Below are 27,374 nucleotides of genomic sequence, written 5' to 3' on the forward strand. Positions count from 1 at the left end.
TTTTCAGTGATTCAAGTTGGAGATGAAAGTTTAACTCGATATCTTTCTAACGACTGGTCACAATTGCGATTCCGATGAAAAATGAAAGAGATATGGCGCTTTGAAGTCAGGCGCGTGTTATGGCTCGCCCGAGCTGTCACCAGCCCGCCCAGGCTCTTCAGCCCGCCCGGGCTATTGCCCAGCCCGCCCGAGCTGCTGAAGAGCAGAGTTTCTGCCTCGACCCTGCACCGTCCGGGCCTTAACCCAGCTCGCCCGGGCTCCTTGGGTCCGCCCGCCCGGGCCATATGGAGCCCGCCCGGGCTGCTGTTAATCGCGAGTTTTGTCGGCCCGTTTTTGATTTAAAACGTTGTAATTGGGGAGTATAAATACCCCCCCCCCCCTTAGTCCAATTTAAGGGGGGATTTTTCTATTGACCACTCTTAGGTTTAGAATGTTTTGAGGGTTTTTAGGGAGGATTAGCCTCCATAGCTTAGTTTAGGGAAAAAGTGAGAAAACTCAAAGAAAGATTGAAGATTTGGAAATTCAAGGGTGACAACTTGTATTTGAAGATTCAACAATTTATCAATGAGCATTTCTTACTCTCTCTCTTCTTTTCTTGCTTTATTTTAATTGTTAGCATTGTTTAATCTTCATGTTTAATAGTTAATCTAGATTAGAGTTTTCTTTTCCTCCTTGTTTCTTCTTGTTGGTTCACTAGATCTTGATTTAAATTATTGATTTGTTAGGTTTTTGCTTTTAGATTGGTGATTTCTTGCTATTTTCTCCATGATTAGAATGACTAGTAGTGTAATGGGTAGTGAATAGTTAATCAACTAGGATTGGGAGTAGCCCAATCGTTGTTTCCATCCTATTTACATGAGTAGAGTTTATTGGGTTGGTTATGCTTGAGATTGTGCAATTTTAATTTTTGGTGTTGATTGGTGACTTAGTTGATGAGAGCTCCATCACCTTTTGATCCTTTGTTGCCCATTTAAAGGTTTACTTTTATGTGGATGACCTTCATGATTGATTGATTTGTTGTTGCACATCACTTGTTGATTGGTATTAACTTGGGTTTGATTTCAATTCCTAACTTGGCCTAGTTAGGTGATAACGCCTCGAAACATAGGTTTTGTTGCCATAATTAGGACTCTAAACTCCATAACAACGATTTTAGAGGTGTTTAGGTTTGTATATTCCCTTTGCATATCCCCAGTGCATGTCAACCCCCTTATCTCTACTTGGTTGTTGGATGTGAGCTTATGATTGTGGTGATTTCTCATTCCTAGTGTTTTTCCTATTTTGATTTCAATAGTTTATACCCTTAGTTTAACTAAAACTTGACGATTTCTTCGGTCTAGCTTATTGTTTTATCAATACATTTTGGTGTTCCTTAGTCCCTGTGGATTTCGACCCTTACTTATCACTTTATCTAGTTTAGTGATTTAGTTAGGTTTGTTTGATTTTAGGAGGCTAGTAACGACCTAGTTTTTCCAATGTCACTCAGGTATTCTCACGTTATTTGATGTATTTTTCATTGCTTCGTTATTGTACTTAGTTTTATTAATCTTCTTCATTAATTGTTGATTAGTATTAATTGCAAGTAATTAGTGTTTTGCCTAGTCTAATTCTCAACACTAGTGTTCTTTGTTTGCTATTGGTTTTCTTACTCTAATCCACTTTTCCTCTCAATCATCCATGAGGTTGCTTTAGTATGGTCCTTTGTTCGGGGCTATTTCTAGTTTTCTTTTCAATCCCAATAATAAAAAGAATATGGCCTTGGGAGCATATAATTTTATGTGCTCTAGGAACACCTAAGAATTTACATGTAATTTAGCATAACCGATGATATTTTACTACACGTCTAGACGTGGTTATCTTGGGGGTATGGTCGATTGCGTCGGGCCAAACCTTTTATTGTCCTAACAGAGTAAAACGAAACCTTTTTTTTTTTTGGTTCAGCAAGTTGTTTAGTTTTAATCTGTATCTCACTTCAAATTTGAATCTCAATTCACAACTCATGGGCCTTATATTCCTTGCTTGGGTGTGACTAATTTTGAGGGATACTTACAGGCTTTTCTAATGGCATGTCTCACCTATCATCACATAAATCTCGATCTAATAAGTATATTATGGGTTATATTATTTATAGAGGGCTTTTTTGGTGCAACATGACTATCACACATGTCGTATCCAACTTCATTTTAAGCTTTATGTATAAGATGTGAAGATAGAATAGTTGGCTAACTATGCGACTTTCAGATGGGAGGCCAATAGTCATTCTACCCCCTTCCTAGGATGGGCAATATCGTTGTAGGCATCTTAAAATCCATACTTTGAACTCATAGGGTGGGTATTTCCAAAGGACCAAGGCTTTACTCGAGAAATCTTTGTTTGCTGCTAGCCATATGATGGATGTATAGAATTAAAGACATTTATAAAATTGGCCTACATTTGACCTATGATACTAGCTATGTCTACAGAATAATTTTAATTGAGATGCACTATAGTAATACCAACTTTTGCATATTAAAGTTTTCTAGTATATGGACAAATAATTATCTAAGAGAAAAAAAGAATTTTAAGTACTTTATCCGCTAATACATAAATAAATTAAAGTCTCTTTCTTTTATCAATTAACAAAATCATATTCATAAAGTAATAATAATATGCTAAAATCAGTACGACGATTGTCTGTTGGGCACAACATTTTCAATTACTTTCTTCCTCTCTTTATCTGCTTTTGTTTTGTAGTGACGAAAAAATTAAAGATGCAATCTTTCTAGTACTTCATCTGTATCAATTATCATGTCATCTTGAGAGTGAAGGATAGTCTAGTGGTTAGAACTTCTCTCCCGATTTCAGAAGATTATGAAATTGATTCGTTCCCACCCTTGATAATTTGGGATCCTCTTAAACTAGGTGTTTAAGTGTATAATAACTTATGTATGATTATAGAACTTCTGTCCCGATTTCTCCTTATCTTATTAAAAAAATAAAAAAAATTATCATGTCATCCTAAAGACATAAACAAAGAGCATTATCAGAAACTAAAAGAATTTTGGAAGGCACTGAACTATAATCGTACATAAGTTATACTACACTTAAACTAGGTGTTGTGTGACATGGGTGGTAGACTGGCAGTGGTTGTTTTTTCCCCTTCGCCTTACGTGCATGTCTACTACTTAGCCTACTATTTCAAGAAAAGCATTAATAACCATATGAAATGCTAATTATATAATCTTAAACTAATACAATCCTCAATTTTGCCTTTTCATTTGATACTCTCCTGCATCAAATAAAGTACAACTTCGCCTTTTCATACTCTCTTAAAGTTGTATGGGGATGACTAAGTTCCATACCGGTCTGACTAGACCGATAAGTGTTGTTGTGGTCACGAGCACCTATTACAGAACCGTTGACTTCGTCACACTGGTTCCGCTAAGATGCCTAGCCGACATCCTTTTACGGGCCTTTCACCAAGGGCATGGGCTTGATCCAGTTCCCATCTACCATTGCCTACGGGCCTAAAGATAGATATTGCGTACAAGATAAAAGTATATCCCAAAGGAATATACCTGAGAATATCCCCGTAAATACAGGGCCCAACTTGTATAAGGGCATACTGGGGTTCCTTATAAATACTCCCCTGATCTGATCGTCATGAGGTACGCTGACTTACACAATCATGCTCCACCTGAGAGCTACCGGTTTTACCCATTATTGACTTAGGCATCAGAGGGGCATTCCTCGGATCAACCCCCGAGGCTAGTTTATGTGTTCTCTCTTGCAGGGACTGGAACCGGCTTAATTGACTGAGGACTTACCGGTTCGTACCCTAAAACTTGTCCCATCACCACCCTTTTTAGCAAGGACATCAGAGGCCGGCTTATCCACTCCCTTGCCTAGCTCAGGGGCCGGATCTTTAGCCGATTTCTTGTGGGCTTTTTCAGGAGTGCCCTCAGCTTTCCGCTTCCCCAGGGACTGCAGGTTTGCCTTTCGGTGGATCAGGGGAGTGTTGTCCCTGTCCTCCTCGTCGCTACCGGTCCCTCGGTCCGAGCCGCGACCTCCTCTTCCGCCACACCCACCTTGGGGGGTGGGAATAGAAACAAAATGGCTGGCAGGCTTGGGCGGCATGTTGCTGATGGGCTCGAGATTATGGTCAAGGTACAGCTCCTCCTAGATGAGATGATCTCGGCCTGAAAATATCACAAACAAACAGAATCATAAACATGATGGTCAAATTAGTTAGAGTATATGACAAAAAATATAACTGTATACCTTGGGGGGTGGGAATAGAAACAAAACGGCGGGCAGTCTTGGGCGGCATGTTGCTGATGGGCTCGAGATTATGGTCAAGGTACAGCTCCTCCCAGATGAGATGATCTCGGCCTGAAAATATCACAAACAAACAGAATCATAAACATGATGGTCAAAGTAGTTAGAGTATATGACAAAAAATATAACAGTATAGCGACCTACAAAACCCACCATAGGGATTGGTGGCACAGAAACCCAACGCAGAAAGGGTCGGGTTGCCAAGTATATACTATGCATGAGGCAGCCAGGTTCGGGGCACCGGGATGCCTTTCTTTCCCTTTAGTGCCGGTACGGTTGTTGCAGAAAAGAAGTCGTAGGCCTCCCTTTCCCGGCCACTTAACCCCCTATCAGGGATATGCTCCATTCGGGACCGGGGCTTGGTCCACTTGCGGTGCAACGGAAAGTCGACAGTCACCTCAACCTAGAAAAAGTGCTCCCTCCAGTGCTTCAAGGAGGTGGGCTTGGGGTAAACCGTCAACTTACCCGCCTTGGTATACAGGGACATCCAACCACCCCGGCCTTGGGTGTCGTCAGCCCGGGATCTTTTTCGCTTCCCTTTACCCTTGGCTGATCCATCCTCTTTGATCCAGTAAAGTTTGCGGAACAGGTTGAGGGTCTCTGGGAACCCTTTATATTAGACCATCCAAACATAAGCTATCAGGTTCCGCCATCCTAACGGCGTCAACTGGGCCAGACAGATATTCCAGGCCTTAAATATTTTAACGATAAAAGGGTCCAGGGAAAGCGTAGGCCAAAATCTAGCATATGGGCGTAAATGGCTACATGTCCGGGAGGGCAATCAGTGATCTTATCCCCTTCAGCTGGCAGTGCTAGCCGGTAATCTTCGGGGAAGGCAAAGTACTCAGGACCCTTCATAAGGAAGTTGTTTTTTAAGCATATCTTCGCCCAGCCGACACCCATCGTCACAGCAGCAGCGCTGCCATCTTCATTTGGAGGCATATACCATTCCGCCAGGGCCTCCAAAGTAGCGGACTTCTCCTCCGACATCAAGAGCGGACAACGCTTTCAACGTCATCTGAGACACGACCTCCTCAATAGGTCCTCGCCTAGTCGAAGCTTCACCTTGTTCTATCAGGTTTACCGGCTTAGAGGTAGAAGGTTGGCTAGGGAGGAATAGCTCGGGAGAGCGTTCAACTAGGCCTAGCATGGTCCCATATTGCCCATAGACCGGCACCCCTAAGGCCTGTCCAAGTCCAACTACCGCTCCTAAGGGAGAGGCTCGTAATACCGGTTCGTCATTAGTCCTACCAGAGGTACTACATCATGTTGGCGTTTGGTCCTAAGTTCCTTGGCAGAGTCTATTACCAGAGTCTATAAAAATAGTGTAAAAATCTAAATGGAGCATCTAATATTTCTTACTTTGAACATTAAATCGAAATGGAACCATCTACTTAAGCAACCATTGTCTATGATAGAAGACGAACCAAACATATCCCAAACTTCTCGCTCCCACCGGCCAGCTGATGGAAATAGACTGACTACCGGAGATATTCGTGTTACTTCGTCTGCACAGGTTTGTACGCGAATGCGCGAATTATACCGAGTACTCAGTAAATTATAGACCACTTCAAATCTTCGTTTTCGAGAAGGATAATCAACTCCGCAAATATCGATCAAAACTTGAAACCTTGTATAGGTATGCAATTTAAGAAAGCACAACAATTGAAATGGGTAGTCCGTATTGGTATCAGATCTATTCCCATGTTCTGATTTTTCTATTTTTTTGACCCATTTCTTGGGTAAAGTCTCCCAACTATATTTGAAAATGAATTGGTTATCCATAAAGAGAAAGAAAGCTTTCTTGTAGTTCCGCTTCTTGCTCAAAAATGAAGAAAGACTTGTCGGAAATCACCGGTTGGATTGGTCCGACCAAGAAAGGCATGGGAGTGTAAATAGAAAATGTCGTTTGGGAAAGCCTCACGGATCATAATGGTCGAGCAACCTACTGCATATATCTTTACATAACGGGACAAGCGTATCATAATAAGAATTGTTTATGTAAATCTTTTCTGCATCACAATATCTAAATGGAATGTTTCTTCTAATCGCCTTAGATTTTTTGCACCACTGATATTCTCCAGTCCATAATCGGCACAGAGATAGGTTGTTTCCCTACTTAAAAAGGACAAGGAATCCAACCCATTGGCATTTGGGAATTCATTCAGTATTTCGGGTTGGTACCTTGTCAAATGTTAGCCCCAAAGGTCAACGATCATAGAGGTCAGCTTTGATGTTAAATTCTTATCGAAAACCTCCCCATGGATGGTTCTTGGAATCTTAATATGGTGCTCTCGCTCCAGCGACGGTTGAGAAGATGTAGCTTGCCCCACGATCGTGGTGGGGTCATTTCCCGCGCATTCACATATTGATACCCCTAAAAAGGAAATTAGGAGCGTATGAAAATGAACGGTGCGTATAATCTCAATAATAGGTCCATAAAGAATCCATTGCCTATTTGAACTTAGTAGTCGATATAATATAGAAGAGGCACCAACCAAGATCCATGATATGAGAATAAAAAAACGAAGGTAGTATATAAAGATATCATGATGTAAGTCGATTATTCCTTGCATCATAGGTGTTGCTGCGTCTTGAAATCCTAATTGCCATGGTTCCGCTGCATCACAAGGAGCCATTGTGAAGAATAGCCATTCTCGAACAATCATTTGGTTCATTCTTTGACTGCTCCGCTCTCTCGAGAAATGAAGAAAGACTTGTCAGAAATCACCGGTTGGGTTTTCCAACCAGGAAAGGCATGGGATGCACTATTTCGAACTATGTCTCTCGGAGAAGCGCTCTTTCGGCTACCTTCTCCTCGAGGTCTAGTTTGAGTCCGGGTGCGGAACTCAGTTAGAAAGGAGAGAATTCATCTCCTTATATACGAAATTCTCTCTTTATTTATGAGAATTTGGATGACGGTACGAAGGCAAGGCTTTCTAACTTTTCTGGTCAGTGAGCCCTCTTCTTTTAGAGAATCGAAGTTGAATATAGCTTTACGTTAAGAAAAAGACCCTCGAGCCTGTAAGGCCATGGATTAGTTGTTAGGGGAACTGGTACCCTTTACTTGAATGCCGATTTGGATTTGACTAGAGAGGGGCATCTTTTCACATACATAAAGACATGCCTTTTTCATGGTTAGTTCTCGCTTTTTTTCTTTCATTTCCTTCTTAATTAAAGCTCCAGGTTACAATGATCTCGATCAGAAAGGGCCCATAAAGTTCCATCTATTCAATTTCCCAGCGCAAGTTGACGATCTTCTTCATTTAATTTACGGTTTTTTCACCATGTATCCCTGAATTTTTTTTTGTGCACCATATACCCTTTCAACTTTTGAAACTCACCATATACCCTCCCACCTTTCAAAAAATAAATCAATTTACCCTTTTGACTAACGGTATTAGATTTCCGTTAGTCATTAACCCCTAATCCTCCCTCTAACCCTAATTAACTAACCTAAACCTAAGCAAAACCCTAACTCTAACCTTACTCTAATACCCTAACCCTAACCATCCCTCCCCCACCCATTACCCCACTGCGCCACCACCCCGTCACAACCACCACCCCATCCTCTTCCCCCGCTACACCACCACCCTCCTCACCACCACCACCCCTTTCCCTTCTCCTGTTAACCCCCTCTCCTTCCCCCGCTAACCCTGTTTTCCACTCTCTCTCCTGTCTCGAGCTACTGCTCGTACCACCACCATGCTTGAAACTTTTGGACAGCAAAAACACCACCCATCACCTACCTCTGCCAGCCGTGTACCCGCGCGTGCCACATTGCTCGCACACCTCCTCTTTTCCCTCTCGCTCTTTCTCTCTCCTGTCGCGACTTTCTCCTCCTATCTGCTGTGTTGCTCGCGCCATTCTGGAGTCATTTGCGCCACCTTCGATTAGGGTGTAGAGGGGGATGCAAGACTCTCTCGTCCCCTCTGATGCGCGTTACTCGTGCATTCTGCCACTGTCGGCCGGAGGCGTGGGGGTAGGGGGTGCACGACTGCAGGTGGGGAGGTGGTTCACAACAACAGTTGGGGAGGGAGGTTCACGACAGCAGGGGAAGGGGATATGGGTTAACGGGGGAAGAGGTGGTGGGGGTAAGGGGTAGGGGAGAGGTGGTTAGGGTTAGGGTTAGGGTTAGGGTTAGGGTTAAGGTTAATGTATTAGATTAGAATTAAGAGTAGGAGTAGATTTAGGTTAGTTAATTAGGGTTAGAAGGAGATTAGGGAATAATGATTAACTCCGTTAGTCATTAAGGGTAAGTGGATGTATTTTTTCAAAAGTTGGAGGGGAGGTATATGGTTAATTTCAAAAGTTAAAAGAGTATATGGTACAAAAAAATTATCAGGGGTATATGGTGATAAAAACCCGTTTAATTTAAGATATTTCGAGTGTCTTTTTTGACCCGAGAAAAATTACAATTATACGGGAGTCGAGAGCACGTAGTACCTTGATTGCACTCATTTAGCTAACTCCCTTTTCTATCAATGGTTCTGTAACACCCGACCCCATCCGGAGTCGAGTCTATTGTCACCAATGCGCATCCAGGACCAACAAATGTCGTCCTCAATAACCAACACAAGTTCTTCCGGCTCATTATTTTGTCCTCACTCATGCGCACCCTGAGAAACTTCCTAGTATGTCATCGATCCTTGGACTACTCCCAGCCAAACACGCTTAACTATGGAGTAACTAAAGAAATAAACTCTCTAAAAGAAAGATGCATCTTGTTGGAATGAGTAGCCTGCTAAATTCCTTTACATCAATCATGAGGGGTATTATAGATTCGACTAGGTTGTGACAATTCCAATTATTTGTCCGTTAAGCACCAAAAACTCCTCGAGTTCATGTAAGAACTTCAGGTTCATGGATGACTCTTCTTCACACTATGCAATCATGGTATGTGATTTCATGCCAGTAAATCGACTCCTTCAGTAGGAACTCACAACATTAAGCACTCTATATCCGCTGAGAAGTTCCTACCCCCCCCCCCAAATGAAAGGTCGGGTAAGGAATAAGATTGATCTTCTAACTAAATCATGTTTATGTTCTAATACTTCATATATATCATAACTTCATAAGGGTTTTTCTAACTTATGCATGCACCAAGTGCATAAATTTTAACTATTTGTTTTTACTTTTGCTGAAAATATAACATAGTTAATTAAGGACACTATTTTCATAATTACTCCTTCCGTCCCTAAATAGAGTGTTCATTTCTTTTGGGCACAAGTATTATGAAGAAATCGTGTGTAGGACCTTAGTTGTATTAAATTATAATTAAATATAGAAGTTGGTACATTTTTTATGAATTGTTTATTAAGGAGAGAGAATGTGGGCCATATGGAAAAGTGGGAGATATTCTTAAAATCGAAAGCAAAATAATGTTTTAATTTGGTGGACCTATACCAAATAAGAAAATGGAAAATCTATTTAGGACAAACATACATGAAAAAATGAGCATTCTATTTTGGGACAGAGGGAGTAATATATAATTCCATCGTGCTCCTTATACATCCTCTTACTTATGAATTATGAGAATTATACTATCAATTTTGCTGAGCAAACATATATAAAAACAAGTGCATATGTTAGAAAAAAAAAAACCTTTAATTAATGTATAATTATAATCTTTGTTTATCTAATGTGTTCTCAATAGCACATGTTATGCTACATATATCATATAAAACTGATCACAACATCTACTTTATGCCCGATCCTCTATTAAGCAAACGAGATAAAAATCACCAACATGATCATTTTTTTGATAAGTTTTTATTACCTCTGAGTACCACCTTTTAAGTATAAGCAAGTCATACATGGTGATCTAATGGATGGAAATGAAAATTCATGAAGAAGATGAGGTATTACATATTTGTTGATGGACAAACATTATTTCAAATATTAAATGAGATTTTGTTCACAGTTTAATTATTAATAAATGCATTATTATCATTAATATAATTTATTATTAACTATGAGACAAGCAAGCAACATATGTTGGTATGTATACCTTTTACTTTACACAAAAAATATATTATAATAAATATATTAGTAGTCAAAGTAAATTTTGGAAAATTATACAATACCTTGTAGAAAAAAATGAGTACGTTCTAGTAGATCACCTCCAGAAACAAAACACAAAACAAAACAAAACAAAGGATAATTTATGCCCTACTAACAATCGTCATATATAACCATTTTAGAAGTGTCTCATGATCTCAACCCCCCCCCCCCCCAAAATAAAATTGAAAGCAAAATAATGTTTTAAATAAGAAAATGGAAAAATCTATTTGGGACAAACATACGTGAAAAAATGAGCATTCTATTTTGGGACAGAGGGAGTAATATATAATTCCATCGTGCTCCTTATACATCCTCTTACTTATGAATTATGAGAATTATACTATCAATTTTGCTGAGCAAACATATATAAAAACAAGTGCATATGTTAGAAAAAAAAAACCTTTAATTAATGTATAACTAGTTTTCCACCCGTGCAAAAATGCACGGGAAGTTTATTTTTTTGATTTATATCAAATAAGAATGTGTATATATTATGTTATACATGGTAAAACACTGCAAGTTTGCATGTAGCATTTATTGAAGAGGAAACACGAAAAAACCCTTTTATCTCAACGAAGTGAATGAACATCACAAATGAATTATTAAATGACAATAATAATAAGAGTATTTTAAAAACATTTTGAACCACGTCTTTGTACTATACATTTGTGGTAACATTTGAGTTTTCACGTTCTTTATCAGCTATTAATGTTTTTCAAACCCTTTTTGCTAATAACTCTTGATATGACATATATATTTAAAATTATATAATACGTCCCTTGAAATCATGGTGTATCTATATTTATATAAATATGTAATGAAATAGTATAAACATAAAAGTAGAGCAGGCAACCAGCAAGTTGGGCTGGCAATCAGTTCAAGTTTGGTTGGATTTGCTTTCGGGTTTACTACACATTTAATAAACAGGTTGAAATACTCAACCCTGACCCGACCTATTTGATAACGAATTACCCGTTAACCCATTTAATCATAATTATATTATAAAAAAATTAATTATTTTCTTAAAAGTATATATGAGAGAGTTCACTGTTGAAAGTTAGCATGTTTAATATTTCTTATAATAATTGTGACCAATTTTAGCAATATTTATTTTTTAACCAAATTTTAGATTTATCAATATATTTTCGAGAATTTTCTACATATATGTAAGTTAATAAAGTCAAAGCATGTCAATTTCGAGTCGAAAATGTCAACCTAACCTACCTGTTTAATCAATGGGTTAGAAAATCGGTCAAAGTTCCAACCCTAACCTGCTTATTTTGGGTTAGGTTCGGTCGTATTTCGTATTGAGTTAGCTTTTGCAAACCCTACATAAAGTAGTGACATTATAATTTACCTGTATAGTAAATGTAAATTAACAAAAAAATTAAAGAGAAAATACATTTTTCAATTTATTTATTAAAAAAATAACATGTAACTCATCTTATCAAATAGACAATAAATTTCATGTATATTGTAATATATAAATGAAATATATATTGTAATGTATAAATTTTTCTTCTAATATATACCTAAGAAATGAATATAGAAATATCAGTTATTAATGTCTTTCAAACCCTTTTTGCTAATAACTCTTGATATGACAATATATATTTAAAATTATATAATACGTCCCTTGAAATCATGTGTATATATTTATATAAATATGTAATGAAATAGTATAAACATAAAAGTAGAGTAGGCAACCAAGTTGGGCTGGCAATCAGTTCAGGTTTGGTTGGATTTGCGTTGGGTTTACTAAACATTTAATAAACAGGTTGAAATACTCGACCCCTAAACCCCGTTAACCCATTTAATCATAATTATTATTATACAAAAAATTTCATGTATATTGTAATATATAAATGAAATATATATTGTAATGTATAAATTTTTCTTCTAATATATACCTAAGAAATGAATATAGAAATATCCTACACGATATTATGATCTTGTAATGAGAATCGTATAAATTAAAATGGGTTTAACCTTAAACAAATAACTAAATGGGCTTGTTATCTAAAATGATATATATTGTATTAGAATAGTCTAAAATTGGCTTACAACCCGTGCGATGCACTATACTGAAATATAAATTATCTATAATAATCAGTATTATTTTATTATTATCCATATAAATGATTAAATGGTACTAAGTTAAAGCACATACATTGCTTAGGTTAATTTAATTAACTTTAGTAACATTTAGTGGTCAAACTTGCTTTAAGCTCACATAAATTTTCTTACAATGAATCTAATTGTTTATATCAATATTGTTACATATTAAAAAAAAAATATATTCCCCTAGATAGCATGGTTTTCATTTGCGGGTCAGCAAAATATGTGCTGATAATTAATATTAATAACATATATCTAAGAAAAAATATGAAAACCCAAAATATTTCAATTTAGAAATTAATTTTTGTGATATTTACATTAGAATCATGAAGTGATCATACACAACTAAATATTGAAATAATTTAAGAAAGATATAAATGAGAAATAAAAGATTAGATGGCTTTTAAAATTTGTTACTATTGACTTGCGAAATAATTTACATCTTGACTATTTGAGAAATAATTTATATTAAGATTATCTGGACCCGTGCATAATGCACATGGATTTTTTTTAGTTCTCAAATAGTTTTTTTAATTCCAAAATTATTGGAATGACTACATTTAAAATTGAAAGATTATAAATTGTAAATTTATATTTCATGATATAATCTTTTCATTAGGGCTGTCAAAATTAAAGCTGATCCAATATGATAACCCGATTGAATCTAACCTGAAAATTTCGGATTTGGGTTAAAATTTTCAACCTGAAAAAAAAGATGGGTCAGCCCAACCCGACCAGAAAAAATAATGGGTTAGGTTCAGGTTGAATTTTTGAACCTCAAAACAATCGAATAATCTGACTTTGAATGGGGTCAAATTCAAGGCAGCCAACCTATGTTTATCTAACTTGTATTAGACCAAACTCGTTTCTTGAATATTCTAAATTTGATTAAGTTGGCATTTGAATTCAAGACTCACTCAATATGTTGAATTATTGCAATGATTAAATTTAAAATCAGGTCATTTTGGGTTGGTTTCGGGTCAACCTGAAATCGAAAAGGTCGGTTCAAATTCTAATTTTCGACCTGAAATCAGAATCAAGTCAAGTTTGGATTAGGGGTAAGTGACCCGAAATAGAAATCAGGTGAACTTGAAATTAATCCAACTCGAACTTATTCTACCCCTACATTATTAATTAGACAAATGACACGTAAAGATAATTATTGTATACTACAATAATATCTAATAATAATGTACTCTACTGGAGTAATAATTAAGCAATATAAAAAGTTGTGAAAATTATCAATCCCGCAACTCCAAAATAAATTGTCTACATTATAAATCAAAATCTACGACTACGGGTAAGTTACATAAATGGTAATGTAAAATGGTAAGTTATATCATATTAACATTTTGAAGTATTCAATATTAACATTTTTATTATTAGTTAGCAACTGTGCCGGAATTATAACGAACTAATATGATTGTAAAGCAATTCCATTTGCTGATTAAACTTACCAAATTTATAAGATTGTAATTGATCCATTTTACACTGGCACTAAAAAAAATGAGAATAAGTATAGTGATGACATGTGGCGAAATGAGTAATAGCCTGACACATAGGCAATTTTAACTTTGCTTTATATATATATAGATTATTATCTTTGTTTATCTAATGTGTTCTCAATAGCACATGTTATGCTACATATATCATATAAAATTGATCACAACATCTACTTTATGCCCGATCCTCTATAAAGCAAACGAGATAAAAATCACCAACATGATCATTTTTTTGATAAGTTTTTATTACCTCTGAGTACCATCTTTTAAGTATAAACAAGTCATACATGGTGATCTAATGGATGGAAATGAAAATTCATGAAGAAGATGAGGTATTACGTACGTATTTGTTGATGGACAAACATTATTTCAAATACTAGCCGTATATGCACGCGATGCGTGCGTCGACAATCTTATGTACGTATAGGCATACATTTTTTTAATCTAAAATTATTTTGGTAGTGATTTAAATTATTGAGGTTTTTTTGTAGATGTTATTATCTTTTTGAACTAAAGGTGACCGATTTATAACTGTTAGAATAATTTGGTCGAGATTTAATAATTCTTTGCCAGCGGCTTTAGTATGGTTCTTTCACGATTGTAAATGTTAATAAACCATATTGTTTGAACTTTGTAAATACGAAGTATTATATTGTCAGTATATGTCACTAACTTTTTTTAAATTGAAGATTCTAATTAATTTCGTGAATTGATTGTGTAATCTAGTCAAGTTATTAATGGTGATTGCATATTCTATTTTTTGACCTATTCCATATGGCAAGTTGCATTGATTCTCATTTTTAAATTTCTTATAAAAAAACGTTAATTTAATTTATTAGAGGGTATTTTGGTTATTTTAAATGGGGACACCACACCTCCTCCCTTGGCTTATATAATAGATATTAAATGAGATTTTGTTCACAGTTTAATTATTAATAAATGCATTATTATCATTAATATCATTTATTATTAACTATGAGGCAAGCAAGCAACATATATTGGTATATATACCTTTTATTTTATACAAAAAAATATATTATAATAAATATATTAGTAGTCAAAGCAAATTTCCAAAAATTATACGATACCTTGTAAAAAAAAAAAAAGAGTACTTTCTAGTAGATCACCTCCAGAAACAAAACAAAACAAAACAAAGGATAATTTATGCCCTACTAACAATCGTCATATATAACCATTTCAGAAGTGTCTCATGATCTCAACACCCCCTCTATTTTTTTGTGAAAAGCATCTCATCTCATTATTGAAGCAGTTAACATGAACAAAACTCTCTTTTAGTAGCTATAAAAATCTAGAGCTATGATGAGTAAAATTATATATATTAAAGTTTTTGACATAAATCCCATGTATAGCATGAAAGGAACTGCACATAAAACCATGCGTATGAACACCATTGGTTGCACAAAGATTAGCACTGAGATTAGTACTAATAGTAGAATCAACTAGAAGTTTAAGGGACCCAAAAACAAACTTTAGTACAACTTAAACTTCAAAAAAGGAAATGCTTTGCCCCCAAATTAAGTGACAAAAACCACTATTCATTAAGCTTAATTAACACTAATGTAAGGTAATCAGACACTAGGGCTTCCCACTTAAGTGACTTTTTAGGTGTGGTTTGTAGTCTTTTTGTTATAACTTATACTTACCATTTAATACTAAACATGCATACTTGGACAAATGTCGACCGTTCATTTGAGTACTGTCTTATAATATAATAATAATATAAGCTCAAATTTCTGTCAAATGGAAGCATTTTTTCATGCAAATTGAGAAGATGATTTGAAGGGGGTGGGGGGGACCATTTTTGCGCAATGGTGGATAAGCATTTTGTGCAGTACAAATGTCGGAAATTGGCTTTTCTATTAGCCAATTAAATCTCTTTTTATTGTTAATTAAGTAGTTTTTTTAGTTATGTATAAATTAATTAAGAGTATTGATTTAGAATTTCTCTTTATTTTTTGTGGGTAGGGTTTATTTCATATATATAGAGAAAACCCTAAAAATGTCATGTATAGTCCATTTTATCCTAAGCTAAGTTGAGAGTGCATATATAATGCCCAGAGGAAATCATATCTTTTTTTTCTTCTTTCATTCAAATTAGGGATACTGCTTCTCACCTTATTATTTACAAAGAATCACATAGTTTATTTTGGCTTCTTTTTATCTATTCATCATCACCAATATGATACTTTTTGAGCTTGTGTTAAGAGTTATATAGTTGTTTCAAGTAAAGTTACAATGATCTTTCAAGTTGAGAACTGAGCAAGTATGTACTTCTTACAAGTGTAATTGACTACTACCTCATTTTTCAGGTTCGAGCTTTCGCGTTGTTCGTTTTTCCTTTTTACACCCTTTTACTTTTTTGCCTATTTGTTTTTCCAAGGAATTTATACGCTGAAAAGGTTTTTTATAACTTTATGGCCCACCTTAAATTTTTTATTATCCATCAATATGGATGTATGACGTGTACAATCATTCTATATTCCATATTATTCATTATAATATATGTATCTATTTATATAAATATAATGAGTCCAGTTGTAGATAGAGCTCATACAGTGATACAACTATAAAGAGACGAATTAACCCATCTTAAAACATCGATTGGTGGATCGATCTATCAAGATCTAGTCAAAATTAAGATGGTAGATGAAGGAGATAGACTTCTACCAATAGCAAACGTAGGTAGAATCATGAAGCAAATACTACCCCCAACAGCCAAGATCTCCAAAGGAGCTAAGGAAACAATGCAAGAGTGTGTGACAGAGTTCATAAGCTTTGTGACCGGCGAGGCGTCCGACAAGTGTCACAAGGAGAACCGGAAGACGGTAAATGGAGACGACATTTGTTGGGCTCTAAGCACTCTAGGGTTTGACAACTTTGGTGAGGCTATAACTCAATACTTACACAAGTATAGGGAGTTTGAAAGGGAGAAAGCTTGTCAAGGTAAAGCAGAAGAAGGTTTAATGTGTGGTGGAATTAGTAGCAGTAGTACTGAAGATCATAGATATCATGAAGATGCAACAAAGTTTACCAGAGACAGATCAGATGATCAAGATCAACATCAGCAGCAGCAGCTTCTTGATCAAACTAATACTTCAGCTTTTCCATTGGAATTTAGAATCATAGATCCTAAGGGTTAAGTTAAACCCACTTCTTAATTGCGAAATAAGTAAGGTAAACAAACTACCAGCATACTAATTCTCTTTAGTTCTTTTTTTTTGTTTTCCTGATTATTAGTACATGAAATGATTAAAAGAACTAGATTTTGGTGTATTTTTTTTTTTCAAATTACATGGTGTAACCTATATGAAATGATTAAAAGAACTAGATTTTGGAATTTTGTTTATAAAATGTTGAGAATAGGAAATGTGTATTACACTACTATATATGATAAATGATGGAGGATTTATAGATGTAATCTCTATCAGTAAACACAATTAGCACTGCTCGAATCGCGATTTCGAGTTTAGTAATATCAGTTTAGTAATATCTACCAGTAAACACATTCAAATCTAGTTAGCTCTGCAAAAACTCTTGCTTCAAGAGTTTTTCTTAATAATACTAATTGTATATATATCACTCGCTCGTAGATCTATTTACTTCTGAATGTGTAGTATATAGACTGTTCTCATAAATCAGTAGCACACAATCTGAATGAATTTAGTTCTTCAAAACTACATGTTATGTAGAATACTAAATCTATATCAAAACCCTATATTTATTATATTTAGTTCAAACTAAAATTGGATTCATTTTTACCTATAACTTATTAATGTAGCTTTTTATCTAATATATAAACATGTTTGATGCTTTATATGAACTACTGGAGATCTTCCAAGATTTTTACAAGCTCATATATAATTCATACTTCACCAGTATAGCTGTAGCTACTAAAATTCCAAACATCTGGGCTCTCTCCCCCCCCCCCCCCCCCCAAAAAAAAAAAAAAAAGAAGACAAAAAGGTCTAGTAGTTGTTTTTGTTATTGTTTTAATTGATTTAGTACTTAGTATGTGGTAAAAATAATTCATCCCTCTAGTATTAAATTGGTTCACAATTCAAATTGTTGATTGAGCTAGAATGACTCTATTATTGGTTTTTATATTCATAACTTCTAAAATAAATATAATCTTTTATGTGAGAGCTTTTTGAGAACCGTTCATTTTTTTCAGAGTGGAAGAAGTATAATTCTATCTCTTTCATCTTATATTTGTAAACCCATTTCCAAATTCTTGGATCCTCCATTAGTATCAGGATTATGCTGCCTATGACATCTATATACTTCCTCTGTTTTTTAGACGCAACATTTACATTTTTGGTGGGTGGATTAAAATAATTAAATATTGCATCTTAAAAAAACACAAAGGTTGAATATGTGAAGGCTAGAAGTGCCCACTAATGTAATCTGTTAATTAATTGACCTTTTAAATAATCAACAAATTAAATTTGATTTATCTCATTAATTTTTTCACAAAAAATCGTACTACTTCCTATGCTAGAATTTACCTCTATCTGTTTAATATCATTGTGAACTTGCTTATTTAACTTACAAGTTATTATCTAGCTAATTCAATCATTTTTTTTTTTATCCATATGAGCCACAAAGGTAGTATAAAGTACAAATAAGGGGAGGAGAGATTTGAACCTGTGACCTATCGTTTACAGCACCTCAATCTTAACCACTAGGCCAAGACATACTTGGTTAATTGGATCATTAATCATGTAAGAGTTTAATGTATACATGCAGTTTGCACGCATTTATCATATATATTTATGCAATTACTTGAGGATGCATAGTAGCAAATCATCTTTTACTTGCGAAAGCTAAAATTATATGCTTGATCTACTATCATTGGTAGGATCTTTACTTGCCAAAGCTAAAATTATATGCTTGATCTACTATCATTGGTAGGATCTTTACTTGCCAAAGCTAAAATTATATGCTTGACCTAAAGCTGAAGCCATCTTCTTTCTCCATGAGCTATCATACATAGATTCATAGCTAGGTTTGTTGGAGGCTAGCACTGAAGTGATATCCACCATTTTGCCTATGCCAAATGCCAAGGAAAGTGATATATATATTTATAGTAGTGTAATTATTATTTAGCCATTGGGTATTCGACATGTGCTGAAACAGTGTGGTGTGGAGTACCCTACAAAAACTAGTGTCTGCTTCAATAATAAAACACTTGCATTCCCTTCCAAAATAAAAAAAGGACTTTGCATTTGTGATATTTTTCAGTATATATATATTATAAATATATATATATATATATATATATATAATAATAATATATATATATATATATAAATGTTCGGCAAAAGTAGCGGTTAGTTGTGGAACAGTGGAAAAAGTTGTATGTTAACTTGTAGCTGTATTTATTAATAATAGTTGTTGATAAAATTTTAGTGCTTGTTTGGTTGCAATGGAAATTATATTTATATAGTATTTTTTAATTTGTAGGAAATTAGTTATTTTATGAAATTCTTAGGAATTAGTCTAAATTATTTGGTAGTCATAAGGAAAGTCGTTGTAATTCATAGGAATTTAGGTAGAAATTGTGAACGACCAAGGGAAGCATAGGTAAATAAATTCCTACATTTTGTGGGAATTTCAAATTTCCATGAATTTTTATTGCTCTCATTTTTCCCACTCCCTGTCAACCAAACAACTAACCAAATTTGAAATCATGAGAATTTCTATTACCTACATATTTTACTGTATACCAAACAACCACTTAATGTGTAAAAATGGTATCAAAAGCTAATAATCTTAATTTTATGGCAAAAGTTAATCAAAAGCTAAAGCTACTTCCAAAAGTTATTTTGACGAAAGCTAAAATAATTTTCAAAAGGTAAATGTTACCTAAAAGCTACTTAAAACCTACCTCAAAAATTATGCCAAACACTCTCTTAAATTGTTCTTGGTGCACTTAAGCCAGTAGTCAAGGGATATTGATCATAAGTGTTGGTTTTTTGGTTTTTAATTATGTCGACGAATAATTCCTAAGTCTAATTTTATCATTTTGGTATCTCTCTCTATATATAAGCTTCTGAAAAAAGGGTTATAAAGAGAACCAAAAAAAATGGTTTTCGTTTAGTGGACATACTTTGGCTCGGTCGATTTTGTTTTTGAATTTTTCTAACTTAGAGTTTTTTAAGAAAAAAAAAGGAATTATATGAAAACCATAAATATTCGTTGTTGATTTTATATATAATTATTACAGTCTAAATAACTTTAAGCTCATTATACAATTGATCTTTGATAGAGTATAGATCTATTCCTGGGATTTCAACCCATCAGCTTAAGCTGATGGGTTGAAATCCCAGGAATAGATCTATACTCTATCAATCTTATATAATTGTAAAATATCAAAATCAAATATTAAAAACTGATGATTACATCAACCAACTCTAGTTAGAAAAAAATATGTTTTCATTTCATACTTAGACTTTATTTTTATCTCTCATATACTTGTCGATTAGTATATGTGCACCGGGTGTACAGTAGATTTATTATAAAAACGATTACTTTTATTCATAAAGGATCACTTTTATGTCAAAAATAGGTCATTTTTCAAATTAAAAGAGTCACTTTAAAACATAGGGTAACTTCTAATCTTAATGCATGAGTCAATTTTATATAAATAAATTAAGCTGTTTTAAGCTAAAAATAATCTACATATGACATGGAAGTTTTTACCTTAAAAGTGTCATTTGTATATAAATTACCCCCTATCTTACAATAATTTACTGTATACCTATCTTATTCAAAAGTTTGGGTATACTTGTTGCTAATTGTTGGGCTTTCGAGCACAAACAACCCCAGATAATTCATAACTTAGCTATATTTATACTTTTTCTTTTCGGAAAACCACCTAATCTTACTTTATATATAAATCTCAAAATTTGTCTTACTGTCCTACAGATGCAACTGGTTTTTTTTTTAAACACAATGATGAGGATTTCATTGATAATAGAAAGTCAGACAGGACGTACAAATATTTTTTTAGAAATTTAAAATTTCAACACGAATAGATAATACTTAAAACTAATTACATTGCAAATTCAACCAACAATAGCCTTAATAGGAAAAACTTCATCTGAAGCGATACAATTTGTGAGTTAGCTTAAGGTCCCCTGATGCAAACTCGACTGGATGAAAATACTTATGTGGTCCTCTATATACTTACATCGATTATATAAAACCCTAGATATTCATTCCTTGTCAAACGACCAATCAAATAAATTAATTTTCTAAGTGAACTGCAATTACCAAATTCTAATCTTCCATAAGAGAAGATAATTAATTAACAAAGTCATACCCCAATCACTCATGACTAAAGGAAAGAACGGACCCAAAAATTGTGAAGATAACTCTCATAAAGAGAGAAAAGGGAGGATTATTTGGAGTGTTGTCTTATACTTTCTAAAAAAACCACAGTGTTGTATTCCATGTTTTGATGATGCCAAATACTTAGGTATTAATATGTTTTTATTTTAGAAAATTTTTGAACACCAAAAATAATGCAATGTTTATTGACTATATCTTGTGGAGAAGGATTTTTATAATCTACGTCAAGATATTATTTCTAATACACTTTGAGTTTTGTTATAAGGTATGTTTAAAGATCTATTAACTTAAAATCTTTGTTTCAAAAATTCTTAAAGTTATTAGATATTGTTGTTATTGTTGTTGTATGAACAGTTGAAGCAATGTGGGATAAGGATATTACTCAAATAAATCCGTTGGAGCAAATAATGCATAAAAAAGGAGCTACCTCCTTATTGTTCTATAATTAACTTCCTTAATCGGTTGCTATGTATGAGAAACAAGCTGCTGAGAGCTCCTCAATAATCTCGCTGCACTCCCACACTATTAACGGATAGTGGTGGAAGTTGATAGCTATTGCAAAAATGGTGGAACAAGTGGAGCGAAAATTGCGCCATGATCTTCCCTCTATTACAAGTGCGCATCATGGAGGAAGTGGAGCTTTATAAGCGCAAGAGAAGAAGAAGTGGACCAGCTATAAAAGATAGAAATTATTCGAAGAAAAAGAGTATTTTGAGAAAGTTTATCTATCTATATTATTCTTCTATATTTCCTTGTAATACTCTAAGTGTTTGGGAGAGAAAACTCTGAGAATATCCTTGAGATAAAAGAGAGAAAAGGGAGAAAAGAGAAGACTTCGAGTGAAGTCAAAGTGAGTGTCATCAGTTCATGGGGAATTGAGTGACGGGAAATAAGTTCCTAGAGGAACTGAGAAGGTCCCTAGTAGGTTGTAAAGGTAGATTCTTTTGGCCTATTATAGTAAAGAAAGTTTGAGTTAAAATCCCTTAGGGTCAAGGTTTTTCTTCAAACTGAGCCTAGGAGTTTTTCCTTGTAAAATTCTTGTGTGTCTTTTCTCTTAAGTTTTTAAGTTACATTCATTCCGCATTTTAAATTCGAAAATTTTCCCTCAACTACAATTCACCCCCCTCTTGTAGGTGATTTAGTATTCATACTAGAACAACACCTAGCTTGTAGATATCAATTTGATATTAGTATCAGGTGATCCATTTTTATTTCACATATCAACTATTTCTTTTTATTTGTCTAAATTGTCATTTATCTCTCTTCTCCCTCTCCCTTCCACCCATCAGACTGCTATAGTAATTTAGAGCATGACACATCTGGCTTCTTTTGACATGTTGAGTTGATCAACTTCGAATTGAGATCTATATAGAAAGGATAGATCCAATATATAACACTATATATATTCATAGATTAAAAAAAAGTTTGTAATTTAAAGATACCTCCAAAATTGGTATTTATGGTATGTACTTATAAAATCTTGCCATAACCTAGTGGCTTGGTTTTTATATGCTTATTACTCCTAGCTTCATAACAACTTTTCAAGTAGAGGCCCGTTTTATATGCAATAATAACTATTGTTGGGTACTTAGGTATGTGGTAATTATGGTCCTAAAGCTATGTGTAATTTTGTAAATATTGTCTATTATTATAGTTTTGAACTCCAAATATTTCTTTTTGTTCATAAATTTCATTACCATAATATTCGTTACATATCTTTAAAAGTAGTATTAAGCGGTGTAAGGATATTTATGAAGAAGTGCACATGTTGATATAATATGTGAATTTTGTTGTCAACCCCTACACTGTGATTGGAATGCATAGAACACTTCTCCAATGATATTTATCAAGGAATAGATAATGTTGGGGGTAAAATTGAGATCCTTATAAAACAATAGGCTTATTTGAAAACGTAGAAAAAGGTTAGAGTACTTGAATTTCAACAAACAAAGAGTTAAAGCCTAGAAAAAGCAATTTATAGCAAGATAATTTGACAAATTCGAACCCTTATACTTTTAGGGCATGTTCTTTTCGGTTATATAACAGCTGAATTGAAATGAATAGTGATAATTGAGAGTAAAAGCATTGTCTAAAGCTAAATTGAACTGAATTGAGATAAACTGAACTGAACTGGATTGAACTGAATTGAACTGAACTGAAAATAAGTTGGGGAGAATATATAGGCCCTTAGGGTTGTTCGCTAAAAGTAATATTGTTGTATATAGTTGGGAGTTATTATACTAGTTGTTTTAGTTGTTAGATGAAATGGGCATAATAACTAAAATTACTTCTTTTTTTTGAAAGTAACATTAATTCATTGATTCAAAGTCATACGACATCTACAATAGAAGTCAAAACTAAAAAAAATACATATCAAATGAAATAAATACAATTCTAATATGATAAAACCACGATCGTTGAGTAGATCTAACACTTTTGAAAACCCTTGTCTTTCACATCACTGTCTGATGCAGCCTTCTGCAAGGGGGTCTATCGATCTTTTGTGGTTTTGAAGCACACTAAAATTACTTAATTTCCCCAAAAGACTAGTTCTTAGTTAACTAGCGATTAGCTATTTAGCATAAGTCGGACATTCAAAATAGAAAGTTTATTGTGAACATCTTAAAATTCTATGCATAATCTTTCATGAAGACGACCAATTAATAAGAGCTTTCCTAATAGGGATTTATTTCTAATCATACCATTAGTTAAACTAATTAATTTACATGTTGGAAGTACACTCCAAGCAGCCTTATAGCCTGGGGATTCCTTTGTGGTCCTCATCGTCATCCATGTGATCTGCCAAGATTTTAATCAAATCAAAGTTAATCAAAAGTAATTAGTGCTCCTAACAAGGGAGCCTTAAGTATTAGTCCTAAGCAAAAAGGAAACTGGGACCATTATTTCATCAACTTAAGAAACCATGATTTACTGCGAAAGTTTAACCCATTATATCAGCAAAATGTTCCCATTTTTCACCCTTAAGAAATTATTGCCCATCTTCTGTAATTGCAAAGCTGACAACGGAATATTCTTTTACTATTATCATATTAATAATATTGTATTAATAAACTAAAAAATGTATATTATAGTAATAAACTAAAAAAATACTTCCTCCCGTCTTTATTAGTTTACCCCTTTCTTTTACACAGAGTTTTAGAAGAAATAATGTTGTGGGTCATAAAAAGAAAAAGAAACTATTATTTTATATTAAAGTTGATGTGTGATGAAAAGTTAGTGGTCTCATTCCAAAAATAGAAACAAAAGAAAGGGGTAAACTAATAAGGGACATTACAAAAAGAAATACGCGTAAACTAATAAAGACTGGAGGGAGTATATATTATATGCCAAAAATTAAGATTAGGGTTTTTAATTAAGTGCTATACCTAGGGTTTCTTCAAAGGGGACCACCGTTTCTCCAAAAATATCATCTTTGAATTGAACAATTCTACCATTTAATTTGTACTTGATCTCGTTGGTTTTGCTGAGCTTTTTCTGGAAGAAAGATGTCGAAATAACTCCTTTTCATAGAGAATTTTTTAGCTCTTTTTTGTGTTAAAGCATGCCTGTATGCACAAAGCTAAGAGAATAAAAAGCATATGACATTTTATATATATACAATATATATGTACTATATGTGAACATGTCTACCAATGAAGATATATGTGATGTGCATTATTAATTTATTATTATAGTAATAGTTATATATTGTTCTGTGAAGGAAGAAATAGTAGCCATTTCAATGGATTTTATTAGGGTATAAAATCCTTATGCTGGCATCAATTTTGACTGGTCTTTTTCCTTCGACATGTGGCTCATTGATAGTGGTGAAGTTTCTAATTTTACCTTGTAAATTTCTATGTATGGGGGTGCTGCTTTACTCATGAGTCATAATGCACCTAGTTCCAGGACATATAGTGACCTTGTCTGGATTTCTCCTAGAAACTCTATTTGTTAAGGAAGGTTTACTAATGGTTTCTGTAAGATGTATCTCTTTCTAAATGTGTTCCCTTTTAAAAGACATATTTTTAAGACTTATGTATAGTGCTTTATTCAACTTATTATAACTTATTTTAGAAAAAAAAAACGAATTTTGATAAGCAAAAGGCTAAATTTAAATTAGTTTCTAAAAGTTATAATAAGTTTTTGATCTAGAGATCTAAAAGCTATATAAAGTAAATTAAAAATAATTTCAAGTATGTTAATGTTGTGTGTATGTATATGCAAAATTATTATTGGCTTTCTAAAAAGTCTCTAGCTTTCACTAATTTTATAAATGAACTCTAAAGCAGCATATTGTTAAGACACCTTTTTTTAAAGGATAAACCTTACAAATCAAGAAGAATAAAGTGATTTAACTTAGGCTGAGTATCAAATGTGAAATCTAACAAGGTAGTAGATTGGAATGGCCTATTTTTTAGATAATTTACCACCCTAGCTAATAGCTTTACAAAAAATATGCTCAATGGGCATAATAAATTGTTGTTTTTGTACCTTAAAGTTTGATGGTATGGTACTTGTGAGATGATGTCTAACTAGTAGTACTTCCTTCGTTTGTCTCTAATTGTTACAATTGATATTGGGGGATAACCTTAGGGTAGAGGTGGGCATGGGCCGGGCCTGTTAACGGGCTCGTCCCGCGGGCTTGAGTAAATGGCGGGCGGGGCCAGGCCCAAGCCCATGAGTGGCGGGCCGAGCTTGAAATTTTTAAAAATTGTCCACGACCCGGCTCAGGCCCGCGGGCCGGGCTCGTGCTTCCCGCGGGACGGCCCATGTTTTATGTTATATTTTTGACAGTTTTAGGGTAAAAAACAAAGGAAAGGAGCGTTTGGCCCGCGGGCCGGCCCACACAGGCTCGTGCCGGTGCGGACCGAAAATAAAATTTCTTGACCGTGACAGGACCGCGGCCCACGTAGCGGACAACGGGCCGGGCCGGCCCGCATGTTGTCCCGGCACATGCCCACCTCTACCTTAGGGAAGCCACCAAAAAGTATTACGAAAGTGCATCGAAAGTTGATTTTGTTTTGGTAAATATAAAATAAACATTAAAGTATCGGAGGAGAGAGAGAAAGTGTAGGTCAATAAAAAACGGGTGGTTGAACCAAATGAGGTAGAAAAGTGAGTAAATATGATATAACAATTAAATAGAAGTTGTTTAAAAAGGAAAGTGTAACAATATAAAAAAAAGAACATAAATGCCCCAAAAATGTCCCAAAAATGCTACTATCTCCAAACGGAACTCACACTTAGAGAACTTGGCATATAATTGGTTTTTCCTCAATGTCTCCAAAATAATCCTCAAGTGCTCATCATGCTCAGCTTCATTCCTCGAGTATATTAGAATGTCATCAATAAAACCACTACAAATTTGTCCAGAAATTCATGAAAGATAGATCCTATTCATTAAATCCATAAATATAGTAGGAGCATTGGTTAACCCAAATGGCATTACAGTGAACTCATATATAGTGACCATAATGCGTTCTAAAGGCAGTCTTAGGTACATCCTTATCGGCTACCCTCAATTGATGATATCCTGAATGTAAGTCAATCTTTGAGAACACACTCGCTCCATGTAATTGGTCGAATAGGTCATCTATTCTAGGCAAGGGATATTTGTTTTTGATGGTTACATTGTTCAACTCTCTATAGTCAATACATAACCTCATACTTCCATCTTTTTTCTTCACGAACAACACAGGAGCTCCCCAAGATGATGCACTAGGCCTAATATAACCTTTATCTAAGAGCTCTTGCAATTGTACTTTCAATTCACTCGTCTCAGCAGGTGCCATTCTATAGGGTGCCTTAGATATATATAGGTGCAGTTCCATGTGCTAAGTCTATAGTGAACTCAACAGCTCTAGCAGGTGACATACCTGAAATCTCACTTGGAAACACGTCCATAAACTCGTTCACTATTGGGACATCCTCAAGTCTTAACTCATCTTCCTTACTCACATCCTGCACACTACAGAAAAATAGCTCACACCCCTTTCT

The 27,374-nt window shown here is 34.4% G+C and overlaps 1 protein-coding gene across 1 annotated transcript; it reads left to right on the top strand.

Annotated features, from left to right (window-relative positions):
• Positions 1–15,826: 15,826 nt before the first annotated feature.
• Positions 15,827–17,301, top strand: LOC104890811 (nuclear transcription factor Y subunit B-4). The gene has a single exon (XM_048641764.2). It carries the CDS (start codon positions 16,661–16,663, stop codon positions 17,159–17,161), a length of 501 nt encoding a protein of 166 aa, XP_048497721.1. The 5' UTR covers positions 15,827–16,660; the 3' UTR covers positions 17,162–17,301.
• Positions 17,302–27,374: the final 10,073 nt, after the last annotated feature.

This window comes from Beta vulgaris, chromosome 4 (assembly GCF_026745355.1).
Source record: "Beta vulgaris subsp. vulgaris cultivar EL10 chromosome 4, EL10.2, whole genome shotgun sequence".
Lineage (NCBI taxonomy): Eukaryota > Viridiplantae > Streptophyta > Magnoliopsida > Caryophyllales > Amaranthaceae > Beta > Beta vulgaris.